Source organism: Triturus cristatus, chromosome 2_2 (genome assembly GCF_964204655.1).
Source record: "Triturus cristatus chromosome 2_2, aTriCri1.1, whole genome shotgun sequence".
Taxonomy (NCBI): domain Eukaryota; kingdom Metazoa; phylum Chordata; class Amphibia; order Caudata; family Salamandridae; genus Triturus; species Triturus cristatus.
In genome coordinates, this window is record NC_140582.1 from 1,143,237,374 (window position 1) to 1,143,250,716 (window position 13,343).

The following is a 13,343-nucleotide window of genomic DNA, read 5'->3' on the forward strand; positions in this document are numbered from 1 at the left end:
TAAAGCCCTCATACATTCCAGAGTTACTTAGTGACAGGAAGGAGAATAACGAGGTAATACTGCTAGAGTAAAATCACTGAAGGTTAAGACCAGAGGCAGATTTTGAGGAGTTTTCAGATGTCATGTGGAGCTAGAAGGGTGTGGAATTCCACACAGTAGGGCAGGTGCACCAAGGACATTGGGACAAAAACTTGTTGTCCAGAAATCAATACTGCTGCTATTGACCCAGAATCTCATGTTTATCTGCGCTAAGTTCGATTCAACACCTACCCACCCAGTCTCTCTCCTCAATTAAGCACCGTTTGAAGATACGGGCAGGAGAACCGATCTCCCGCGCCCCCCACTCAAATTAGAGGGGTTCTGGTTGCTACCTGCTTGTTTGAGGAGTGTGGTTGGATCTAGGCATTAAAAAGGTGTGGTGAGAGACCCGAGTGGCACCACAACTTGCAGGATATGTGCACAGTTTAAACCAGGGCACCGGCAGGGTACGCTCCGCCAGAAATTAGCAGACTGCGTTTATCCCAAGACTCTGCTGCCAGCAATAATACCTTATGGCCGACTGTGCCAAATGCAGCAGAAATGAAAGATGTGCTGCTCTTCGCCGAGCTGCAGAGTGGGCCAAAAACTCGGTAGATGAATGTTAAATGAACTGCTGTTTTCTTTTTTTTAAAGAAAATTGTATTTCTAATGATTTGGTTTTCATATACAGCTTAATACCACGTGCCTGTATTTATGTCCCAAGCGTACCTAACAGGTGACATTTCCCTTGCCACGACTCAAAATCATAACCTCCGGCTCATAGGAGATGCATTTAACTCCGAGTCATCTTGCCAGCCGTGATCACCACTCACACTTCAGAGGAGACCTTCTTTGAAACTCGGCTCCCAGTACAGACAATTCATGATCAGACGACAATTATTGATGCAGTGCATGTTTTGTATGCATTTGTTTCTAATTTGTGTCAAACATGCTTTGAAAGTTAATCCTACATTTAGCTCCAGGGTTTGGAATGTGAGAAATTGAATGATAAAAACACCACCTTCGACGAAAAACTAACGAATAGCATAGTATGGTCGCTAAACATGTAATCTATGACTTTGCCACTAGAGGGCACTGTACACAGTACCAAATGTATGTAAAGTCTGAGTGTCTTCAAAAGTATCACCGGACTGTTAAGGAAATAAACGCGAACTCTATAAATGCAAACTTTAAGTCAGATTAAATTTAAGAACAGAACTGTGATACTCTGTTATCCGATTCTGTTTATCCACATGGACAGACAATGTGTGTATAAAACTGGTATTTGTCACGTCGAAGCATTAAACAAAGTGGTGGAACAGCTGAATCGAGACTTTATTTTATGAAAAAGCATGAATCATTATACCTATTTCCAGAGTAACGATATTTAAGAAAGTATTTCTTGTTCGCGGCTAAGCAAAATTATGATGCAAAAGCTGCAGCAGCGATTTAAAAATATGAATTGTCATCCTATATTATAAGGTTGTTCATAATGTAACTAGTCAGTAAAAGTTGGTAGGTAAATTCTGGTGAGAAATTACACGTGACAAATTTTCCTTGTAACATTTTTGCACTCTCTGTTAATTGAGTTCAGTTAAAAGCATTTGTGCTGCAAAACTGAGTGGACTAGAATGCAAATGAAGGGTTTATGCCCGTCTATATGTAGTATTTGTAGTGAACAGACCTAGAAAAAGAGACAGCGGAGCATTGTACAGGGTTAAAGGTAAAGGTAGTCAATGGGTGAGTAGAGGGAAAGCCGCACTCAGAGTGGAGGTCGTCGGTAATAGGCTTGAGATAAAGGGGTACATGCATCAAGCACCTTACTGATCACAAACGGGCCGATTTTCCCGTTTGCGACTTGAAAAATGCCTTTTCCGATGCATGTACCTTTTTGCATTCGCAAAATAGGTATTCGCAATTTTTTGCGATTGCCTAAATTGCGAATGCTTTTAGGGAATCGCAATTTGCGATTCCCTATTTGAGATGCACATAGCATTTCCTAAATGCGAGTGTGCATTTAGGAAACGTTAATTACCATCAACTTGTAGTTGATGATAATTTGTGCTTGCATTGGAAAATGCAAAAAAAATAGGCATTTTTTCAATGCGCTATGTAGCACACAGGTGCCCTTAGGGCATGTATGTGCTACACATTAGCATACTTACCTTTTTTGGGGGGTGTCTCAGGGGGGCCTTAGGCCCCCCAGGCACTCTTGGTTTTGCATTTGCAAATTGCGAATACCAATTGGGTAATCGCAAATTGCGAATGCATTCTCATTCATTCCTATGGGCCCATAGGAATGAATGGGAGTGTATTCCCTAATAGCGATTTATAATTTGCAAATCGCTATTAGGAAATGTTAAGGATTTGCAAGATTAATTGCAAATCCTTCATGCAAAAGTCATTTCCGATTACCAAATGGCCTAGTCCTCAAAATTCCCCATTTGGTAATCACAATTGATTACCTTGATGCATGTGCCTAATATTGTTATTTAAAAAGGTGCGTCTTCAGCTCTTTCCTAAAATGCCCCGAAAGTTGGGGCAGTTTCATGGGTACATGGATGCTGTTTCTGATTCTAGTTGCGTAGGGGGAGAAGAGTTGGCCTAATGGCTAGGGCGGTCAACCTCAAAACTGGGAAACCGGTTTCGTATCTCGGCAAGGACGTTCAACATCCTGTGATTCTGGGCAAATCACCTAATCTCCCCGTGCCTAACAAAAATGAATGTGTCCGCATGTAACTTAACCAGTGCACACGTAAAGCGCTCTGATACCAGATACCTTCGGGTCAAGTATGCGCTATATAAAACTCTGTTTAAAAAGAAAAACGGAGAAGGCCTTGTTTTTTTCTTTTTTGAACTTCTCCAGTTCGATGGTGGCTTGCCTGCTGATGTGCCAAGAGTCACCAGAGGTGTGGAGTTTGACAGCTAGATACGTATACAAATAAGTATTGGATGAAATGTGTGAGTTAATCTCAGCCACTGGTAATTACTCGAGACAGCATCCTAACCCATCGTAATTTTACATCCACCATGCCACCTCGGTTCGGTTCCAGCCAAATGCAAACCAGTCTTGCCCTGTTCCAATAGGAACAATCCAACCTAAACTGCCAGGCCAGGTCCTCTCTGAACTATAACACAAGCAACTCAGAACTGTGTGTGCACTGATTGAGGCTCCTCAGTCAAGCATAGCTTGGCTCCAGTGGCCCATTGAGCACGGGACCCACATCTGGGCATACCTGTCGCACTTAGGACGTCATAGTTAAACATACAAAAATTGATGGATGGGATGCTTTCATTAATCTAGGCCAATGGAAATTGCTCAAGCTGCATCCTAATTCATTACTATTTTGCAGATCTTGCCACCTTGGTTTGGACCCTGCCACATAAAAATCAGTCTCAACCCTGCTCCACTAGGAAGATTCCAGCCCAAACTGTCACGTCAGGGGCTCCCTGAAACCAGAACACAAGCAACCCAAGATCGGTAAACTAAACTATTACAAAACAAATGATGAAAAAAAAGGTGAATGAAACACTCCCATAGAGGAAGCAACATGGAGAGCTGGATAGGCAGAGCGGAAGAAACTTAAAGGGAGGACAGTACAAAGGATAGAGAGAAAGAAAAAAAAAAGTAGCTCCCCGAATGTAAACAAGGTCAGCAATGGAAGGATGCTGGTCAACCAATCAGAACACTAAGACCGAAATTCTCCTGGACGGGATATGCACATGAATAGGGAAGAAAGGCATCCAATCATGATGAAGAGGCTTACCCAAAACCCCTTATATGTATATTGGAAACAACAGGTCTGGCCAATAGAGAGCTACAATTGCCTGTAACTGACCTAAAAAGGTTGGCAAATTGTTTGTTAGCACTGATATTCATGGCACAAGAGCTTAAGGAAGTACAGGCAGAAACATTTGTAATGAGAATAACATTTAAGGCAGAAGTCACAGCACTAGAACTTGGGTCTCCTGCTTCCATAGAACTCCAAGCCAAGGTAGAATGATAATATGGTCTTTTATATGGTTCATGTTCCTCCATTGTTGTGAAGTTTTATACTTTTGATGGGCTGTCACATAGCAGGATCCGACAACCTGCTGGCGGGGAGATAGTAAAATCCAAGTAACCTGAATAACATTTTCTATTGTGATAGTTAAATGTATGCGATTAACTAGCTGAAGGAAACTGAGCAATTCTGCACATTTTGGGTCCAACCAAAGTCTCCTTCCAGTCTTATTTACATATATTGTATGGAAAGAAGTGCCTTTGAAGGGAATGCGTCAATGATACACACATTGGAAGCTGAAGGTCTCTGCCAACCTGCTAATAAGTACATATTGAGTTGTATGGATTTGCCCGCTATGCATCTGCGTGAGCCGGTCACGGCTCATGCCACCGGCTGCGTCTCCGCTCGGGTATCAGGCGTGAGGTTGATCAGGCTGTTGCTTGCTTGGGCCAGCTCAGTGATGGAGACTCGGCCTCTCTGCCGGATGAACTGAGCCACTGCAGTCAGCTCCTCCGGCGTGATGTAGATGAACTTCCCCCGGTCATCAATGACACCTGCAAAGACATGGGTCAGTGAGCCAAACACGTTAACAATGAAAAATTACCCTTCTGGTATGCATGACAAGTTCTTACTATGCTTTTGTACATCTCGCTATCCGGGAACCAGTCTTCCGCGTGTAAGTTGGACTGTCTCCTTGAATCTGGTGTTTGCATTTTCACCTTCAATGCCTCTCGCCTGCATGGTAACACCCACAGTGGACTAAACAGTCACCTGACAGCCTCAGACCCCACCCCTCATGAAAGTGCTCTTCATGTCTCCAACCCTCCTGTGACTATTCCCATGATTCACACCTGTGCACCTAGGAGTCAAATCTCATCCCTTCACCCCCTACATGATACCAAGCCCTTGGGCCCCAGCTGTCTTACCTCACAACACTGACCCCTTCTCTCTGGTCTGGACCGGTGACTACAACTCGCGCCTGTGACCCTAACCCATGAGTCTGCTGCCTGGTGAGCCGGCCCTTGCCACTTACCATACCAAATTAACCACCTCACAGCGGGTCTACAGTTTTACATCAACTGAAACACCCTCCAGCCCTGCTTGAGATTTCCAATCCAAAAGAAAAACTCAAAAACAACACAGACTGATTGCACCACTGGCAACACGGTTTTCTCCCCAGGATTGAAGTTCCATGGTGTTTTGTCTTGTCCTCTCTCACTCCTTAACGTACCATGAAATGTTGCGGGCCTCACCGGCTCCAACATTTGAGCAGTATTCTATTTCAGATGCTAAAGCAAACAACCACTGCTATACAATATAGCTTTTTTTTTTTAATGTAATGTCATACATGCTATTTCCAATTTACATAGGCCGTTCTACTCTTTTCATCATCCTCTATCTCTAGTGGCTCTCAATCCATAAACCTAGCTTTCCACAGGTGCTTGCCTTAATTGTTAGACGTGCCCAGGACTCTCCCATCCAGCAACTCATCCCTGACATTTACCATGGCACAAACACAGTTACTACCACCAGGATTAAGATTCTCAGACTTCTCAGTTCCTTCTGGACAACCCTTCACTTGACATCTAGACCACGAGATTTGGTACACTCACAAAGACTTCAAACACCACATCCTCTAACATGAAAGCATCACAATGAACCCGGCCTTACCCTGAACATCAGTGTCACACAGTAGGACGTATTGTCCTAACTTCACATTATTTGAAACACACTCTGTCTTGTTAGCATCCACTGTCTTATCACCCATGAACGTTATGGTGGAAGAGTTGTGTGGGATGCAGCAGTAACCAAACCAAGTCATACATTGTGCACGTTTCTGCTGTACTACGGACGTTTTTGAATCTTTTATGACCCAAATGATCATTTCACCAATCCTAATCACCTCAGTGGGATCCCTGACCGGTCATTGCCAGATTCTAGGCCATCATCTGCTGATTTCCCTCCGGCTTTCCATTCTAATGGTCTTTCGTTGTACTTAACATACCTGTTAATGTACCATCAGCGAGCAGGTCCTGTATCCTGTTAATAGCGTCCTGTTGAATCAAGAAGATTAAAAATGATGATGTCACTTATTAACTAGTGCAGGCTACTCAAAAGCACGCACAAATATACATCCACAATGCGCACTTGCTGTCTTGTTCAGCACCCACTCTCCGACGCCCCCAACACTCCTGCTGCAAACAATAACAAGAAAAAAACACTCCTTTTCCTAATGATCTTGATTAGGTTCCTAAAGGAACTTCAAACTAGAGGTGCCTGAATGGGTTGTTTTGATGGTGCGCTAAGAAGAGGGACGCCTCCGCCATTGTTACGTGCCAATCGAGACTCCTACTGCTAGTTGAAATCTAGTGTGCCAGGCAACTTCCCAAAGTAACAACTCACTCTTTGCTGCCTGAACTCTCCAAAATTCAACTGGCACTATAGAACCCGCGAGCTACATACAGAACCCCATAGAATCTTACTCTTAAACATCTTTAAAATAAAATGATTTCCCCAAAAGATTGAAAACAAGATAGAGAAGTCATCTCTGGGGACAGAAAACTTTGCAAAAGACAGAGACCTCAATAACTATAGTCCTCTCACCGGCTGCTTCATTGGTGGCGAAGACCATCAACAGCTACATAGCAAATCAACTGTATAAGCTCATCATGAAAACAACCACTTTGGGGAATACACTTCTGTCTTCAGCACCAAAAAATGTCCATGTAATTAAAATAAAGGCTCTGACAGGTATGCTATCAAAGTTTACCATCAAAATCTACTTGTATGAGGATCACATTCTGCATCAAAATATCAGCTGAACAAATTCACAGGGAAAAAAAATTAAAATAGACACTCTCACTTCAAATTCATTTCAGAAAAAAACATAGGAGCTGATTGTGGTGGCGATCCGCCTGCCATCGTAACCTGATTTACCCACTATCAGATTACAATGGCAGTGGGTAACGCGGTGGACAGAAAGTCCGTCCATAGCTTTTCCGCCGGTCGCCAATTGCTATGATTGCGGGCGGGCGGAGCTGGGGCACATATATGGTGGCGGTGCCTGGCAGGCACCGCCATCCATATTATGATGTTTGGCTTTTAAGGCCTTTCCATGACAGCGATGCCGCCATGGAAAGGCTGGCGGGGATTTGCTTTGGGGGCCCATTGCAGGCCCCCTGGGGGGAGGGGACTGCACCTAGGGAGTAGCTATGGTACCCCCCTATATTGCCATGCACAAGGTGGCAGGCACCGCGCGGTAGCACCCGCCAGCAGCACCCGCCGCAATGTTAAAATGCCTGATGGGACCGCCACGGTGGCAGTGTCATCATAATTGGGGTGGCGGGACCGCCCGTCTGCCACGCTAGGGTGGCGGGCGGACTTAAGTCCACCCATCATTCTAATCACCCCCATAGACTTTGCTTCTTGCATCAATGAACTCTAAAACAAAAGTATAATATCCCCTGATGGCAGTCATTACACAGCTCAAGGGCCTCCCTCTGGCAAACCATGGCTCAACCATATTACTTGAGCTTAAACAGAGCAACACTGGCTGCCAGGCGATGCAGGGCACATTTGGAAAAAGTATTTCTTGACAAGCACCACCATCCGCCTGGAAACCTCCAAATACCAGCAAGAAAAAGTACAATCTCAGCTGCCACTCGGGCACTTTCCAGAAAAGAACTAATCTTGGAAACCTCTTCATCAAGAAAGAATAGATCATCATTCAAACTTTCTTAGGCAGCGCCCATAAATTTGGAACACTTCTCTTCTACCCTTTAAAGAGCCCCATACTCCATTATTTACAAAATATCTCATTGACCTGAAGCTCTAAAAGATACCTCACTCATGACCTATAACTTGGCCAATATACTGACCAAATACTTCAGCCATGTTTTTATCTGTGCTCACGCTCCATGGCCTTGCAGCCTCTCTGCACAGGCCATTCCATGGGCACTACTAACAAAAGGGCCATATTAAACTCCTGACAGTAACCGTTAGAAACCTCAACTCTAGAGAGTAATGCATATGGACTACCACCAGCAATCCCTACTGTTACGAGGGTTCTATTAGATCTTTAACAAAGAAAGGAGTAAGTAGGATTAGTGCGATTGTGAAAGAAATTAATTAACACAAAATAGACGCGAGTGCAGGAGAAGAAAAACATAGAATATGTAGTGCGAATAAGGCGTGGAGAATTGTGGGAAAAGAAAATCTTTAAGAGCAAAGCTAATCATTTGTAAGCATGTGAATATTAGTATGAAAAGTGAAATCATGGGCCAAAACAGACGCAAGGGGGCACAATAAAGAGCGGGGGAAGGAGTAGCATGGTGCAGTCTCATAAACCTCTGCAGAAGGACAAGAATGTGATTGGAAGGAAATCTAAGAGTCCATAAAGACACTCAGCAAATAAATAAAAAATTGCATCACCAGCGGTTTGTTTGGTCTAAACTTTATAGGTTTACCTGTGCCCTTAATCCAAAATGTGAACCCAAGTCCTCCAGAAGAACGACCTTTGTGTTCTGAAAAAACAACAAATAAATAAACAAATAAGTACATGTCCGGCTATAAAATGGAAGCTTTGCAAAAACGTCACATGGCTCTGAAACACAAATGCCTGAAATGAATGAGTACCTGTGAGTCATGAGCCTAAAAGTGTCACTATAGTGTATGTCATAAGGGTAATGGCTATTGCAGGTGTGTGTTTTCCTTTAAAAGACTGTGTACTAGCATAGAGTTGTGTGTAGCAGGAGAAGAAATGTTGTATTCTTTACAATGTTATTGTTGCCACCAGCGTCTCCACCGACAGCTTGGATTCTCAGGGTAGGCATGCGGACGCCTGCATACCTGCTGTGGCTGGACTGTGGCCGGGAGAACTACCCAGCCCGGCCCAAGAGCTATCTCTGCCATCTTCATTCCCACCCTCCCCATTCACAAACCTGGAGACAAGCAATAATGAACGTTAAAAGGAAGACATAAATAGAGAGTGAACAATACAGAGGTAATGTTGGAAAGGAGATAAGGCAAAAGAGTTTCAGAGGTAATTAGGAGACCTCAAAGACATGCATAAGGAAGAAAGAAAACAAAGGTGAAGGACCTCAGAGACACAAATAAGAAAGAGAAAAACGGGAATGGAAGAGAGATCACCAAGACACAGATATGAGATAAAGTGAGGTAACAGACTTGGAAGACAGATTTCAAATATGTATCAGAGACAGAAGCAGAGATAAAAGAGATCTCAGGGACATAAACGAGAGAATGAGAGGAAACAGATGAGAGACAAATAGAGAAAAGAGAGGAGAGAATCAAATACATATAAAAGAGACAGCAAAGACACATATGAAAGAAAGCGACAAAACAGAGATCCAAGAAAGACTGCTAAGTTATTAAATCATGAGAAAGAGAGAGAATATGATCAGGACGAAAGGACACATGAGAACCTGCACAATGGCTTGAGCTTAAACCTTCTAGTAAGGAATACAAGGCAACACTCGGAAGAAGAGCTAGACCACAGAGCCAGATGCCACACAATCCCTTTGTGAATTCCTGGCAGGCAGGAAAACTACATTTATGACCAAATTCATCTATGTGAATATGCCCCATATATTTCAAATTAATAGCAATGCAGGATAAACACCCCACCTCGCTCCCCTTCCGCCACTCCACAAAGTCATCTTCAAGACTATTCCAGAGATATGGGCGAAATAGTTAGATAATCAACACTGAAAAGTGCTTCTACTTTTGTAATTGTTTAAGAGTTTTACAAAGTGATGCATGCTTCTTTTAGTCACCTCATATATTAGGTAATAGGCTTTGGAGTTGGAAAGTTTGTAGTGTTCATCAATCATGAAACAATCGGTGTTTTCTAGTCGGATAAAGCAACCAACTTATTTAGGACAACTTTATAAACCAAGCAGCCAGTTTTGAACTCCCACCACACCCTGGGAAAGGAAGGGAGTGAAGCTTGCACACGGTGGGATAAATATGATGATTATCTTCATGTGCCCGTGTAAATGTGCTACCATGTGACATGCTGCTCCCAGAAGGCACCAGAAAGTCTGTGGAAGAAACTCAAAATTAGACGGCACCAATTAATAAATGACCTTGTTGAACTCCGATGGAGGGGTCAAATTATTTAGCAATTTTGTGTTGGTCTCCAAAGGTCCTTAAAAAAAGCAGCGAAAAAGTGTCAGACTCGTGCATAAGTTAAAACAGTTAGCGATTGAGACAGAAGTCACTAGTTCAATAAATTGCATTTTATTACGTATCTCAGATTATGTAATGAGCCTTTAGCTCATGTAGAAAGAAGTCACCACCATAGTGACCCCTGCATTGGTTGATCTCATTCCCCCTTCTTTCCAGATCAGTGGGATGTCTAAACTAGCAGGCCATGTCACAGAGATATTTCTGGCCTGAGCAAAATTGAATTAAGACTATTGAACCCCAAGCACACACATAGCTTCATCACACCCAGGCCTTGCCTCCCAGTAGAAACGTTAGCACAGCGTGCGGCTAGTGCTTATGTGCAACTCCACTCCCCATTTCCAGACTCATGGGATAACTAGTAGTATCTCCACCTGACCCGGGAAGAAGAAAAGCAATCACACTCTCTCCAACCGGCCACTGCATGTAAAACACAACCACATCCACGCTTCATACAGGGCCGGCTTTAGCGCTGGTGTCACCCTGTGCGACAATGTCTCTTGGCGCCCCCCAATGACCACCTCTGCCACGGATTCCCTCACTAGCACCCTTTAACAGTGCCTCTCAAGTCTCCATAACCACTGTCACTCAGATTAATTTAGTTTTATAGCACCACTCATACCAGTGTAAGGTGTGAGAGCACTTTACATCACACACACATTGCACAGAGACAATCATATGTGTGTAAATCAGTGTATAGGAAATGTTACAGCAGACAGTACTACAAGGGGTTGTGTAGGAGTGACATGTCATCGATACTGGTAGTTCTTATTCAGGAAAGGCACGAATTCAGAATTTAAAATGTAATATCATTCTTAAGGGTTCTTTTTCATAATAAGAATGGTTTTCTACCCAAATGAACCCTTTTCACAAGATTAGGATAATGAAAGACTGGGAAAAAAAACATATAGCTCTAAAATATACCTTGCAGTTTGCAGCAGCTCTAGGGCGACAGTTAACAGCTCAATGTTCTATATTAGGATTTTGACTTCTAAAGGACAAGGGACAAAAGGAGCTCTCTCACAAAAGCAGTAACCCACTGACCTATTTACATTATATGCAATCGTTATCTGCATGGTACACGTTCTTAGCAGCAGGCATTTTAACCCTCTGCGCTACCTTAGGATGAATCAAAACTTCCACTAGACAAACCTCTGGTCTCTTTCCAGGAAGACGATTTATCAAGGGACTTCTCTTGACATTTTAATTGATGTCTGAAAGTTGCTGGAGGAGGGAACAAGGTAGCAGGTGCTTATAAAACGATAATACACATTTTCCGAAATGCTGCCCCGCCCCAAGTCAACGCCCGGTGCGGTCGCAGCGATCGCACCGCCCTAGAGCTGGCCCTGCTTCAGTAATACATTGCATGAGGTGTCAATACTATTGGTTATCCAGTAAAACAATGTGGAATTGAGATTAGGATAGAGATTTCATACCTCTGACTGTGGGCCCAATCAATCCTGCCTGGGATAGCCAACTGTCGGACTCAAGGGAGAGGGGCTGCTTGTTATGAGGGAAGAGAGCAGAGAAGTGTAAATCCAAGAGTGCATTGAGGAGGAAGGACTTCAGGGGGAGTGCTAGAGGGGCAGAATTAGATCCCCAAAAGAAAATGTTTCTGTTCCAGGAAGTAGAGAAGCCTTACCATGTACAAGGAGAAACAAAACACTCCTCCCAGATATTGTGCAGGCTGACAAGCAGGGAGTCACATCCTGGAACAGACCAGATCCTTCAGGAGGTGTGCGAAGACCCAAGTCAAAGATGGAAAAACACGTGATGCCCATGGGGGGGACCGGAGTACTGAGGGTCTTGCTCAGAGAATATAGCCATATTTTGTGATGAGCAGAACATTATTATTATTATTATATATGAATTTGTTAAGCGCGCAGCTACCCAAGGGTTTCCCGGCGCTGGAAGCACAGAAGTAAGGAGAGCGAGCAAAAGTGCAAAGAGCAGGTTACAAGGAGAACAGCCAGGTTTTTACTCCTTTGCGGAACTTAAGATAGCATGTTTCAGACCGCAAAAGTGAAGGGAAGCGAATTCCAGAGCGAGGGCGCCAAATAAGCAAAGGAGCGCCCACCAACTCTAGCACGCTTAAAACGGGGAACAGAGAATCTGCACTGAGAGGAGGATCTGAGAGTGCGGGAGGGACAATACTGATGAACTAAGGTGGATAAGTAGTGAGGGGATTTTCCAGCTTTAATACGGTGCATAAAGCATAAGGCTATGAATTTGGACCTAGATTCTATGCGTAGCCAATGCAGGCTGCGCAGAGAGGAGGAAACAGACGTGGTTCTAGGCAAATTACATAGTAAGCGGGCAGCCATATTCTGGACCACTTGAAGCTTATGGGAGACCTCCTTGCCGGCACCCAGGAGTAAAACATTACCATAGTCCAACCGCGATGTCGCTAAGGCATGGACCACTGACTTCTGGGTGTCGAGAGGAAGCATCCATGTGATCTTTCTCAGCCACCTGATGATAGTAGTACAGGTGGCTGCGACTTTCACCACATGTTGCCTCATAGATAACTGATTGTCAAAGAGGACCCCGAGATTACGTGCTGTAGTTACTGGGACCGGCAAAGGTCCCATTTGCTGAGGCCAATGTTTCGGGCCCCACAGAGTGGAGTCTGGCCCGAACAGGAGCAGCTCCGTTTTGTCGCCATTTAGCTTCAATTTGTGAGTCAGCATCCAAATGGCGATGTCAGTGAGCCCAGCACGAAGAGAGGAAGAAGGAGAATGCTGATTGGAAGAAAGGGAAAAGATGATTTGAGTATCATCTGCGTATGAGAAGATAGATAGTCCAGATTGTTCAGCAAGGAAAGCAAGGGGTCTGACGTAAAGATTAAAAAACAGAGGACTAAGAATAGAACCCTGGGGGACACCATACGGGGCGTTATGCACAGTGGACACCGAAGAAGGGGAGTAAACCTGAAAAGTGCGATCCGAAAGAAAATTAGAAATCCAAGCAAGTGCGGAACCACAGATCCCGACAGACCTCAAGGCAGAAAGAAGAATGGTATGGGAGACGGAGTCAAAAGCCGCGCTCAAATCCAAAAGGATGAGTGCCACCGTCTCCCCCCTATCCACCTGATGTCTGACTGTCTCCGTGACTCCC

General features: G+C 44.0%; 1 protein-coding gene across 1 annotated transcript in view; it reads right to left on the minus strand.

Annotated features, from left to right (window-relative positions):
• Positions 1-1,335: 1,335 nt before the first annotated feature.
• DDRGK1 (DDRGK domain containing 1) overlaps positions 1,336-13,343 on the minus strand; it is a 139,658-nt gene continuing 127,650 nt past the window's right edge. The window contains exons 7-9 of the mRNA XM_085642685.1: positions 8,489-8,545; positions 6,028-6,076; positions 1,336-4,576 (exon numbers count right to left, since the gene is read on the minus strand). Coding sequence (XP_085498811.1) covers positions 4,404-4,576; positions 6,028-6,076; positions 8,489-8,545 — 279 coding nt within the window. The 3' untranslated portion in view covers positions 1,336-4,403. The remainder of the gene's footprint in view (positions 4,577-6,027; positions 6,077-8,488; positions 8,546-13,343) is intronic.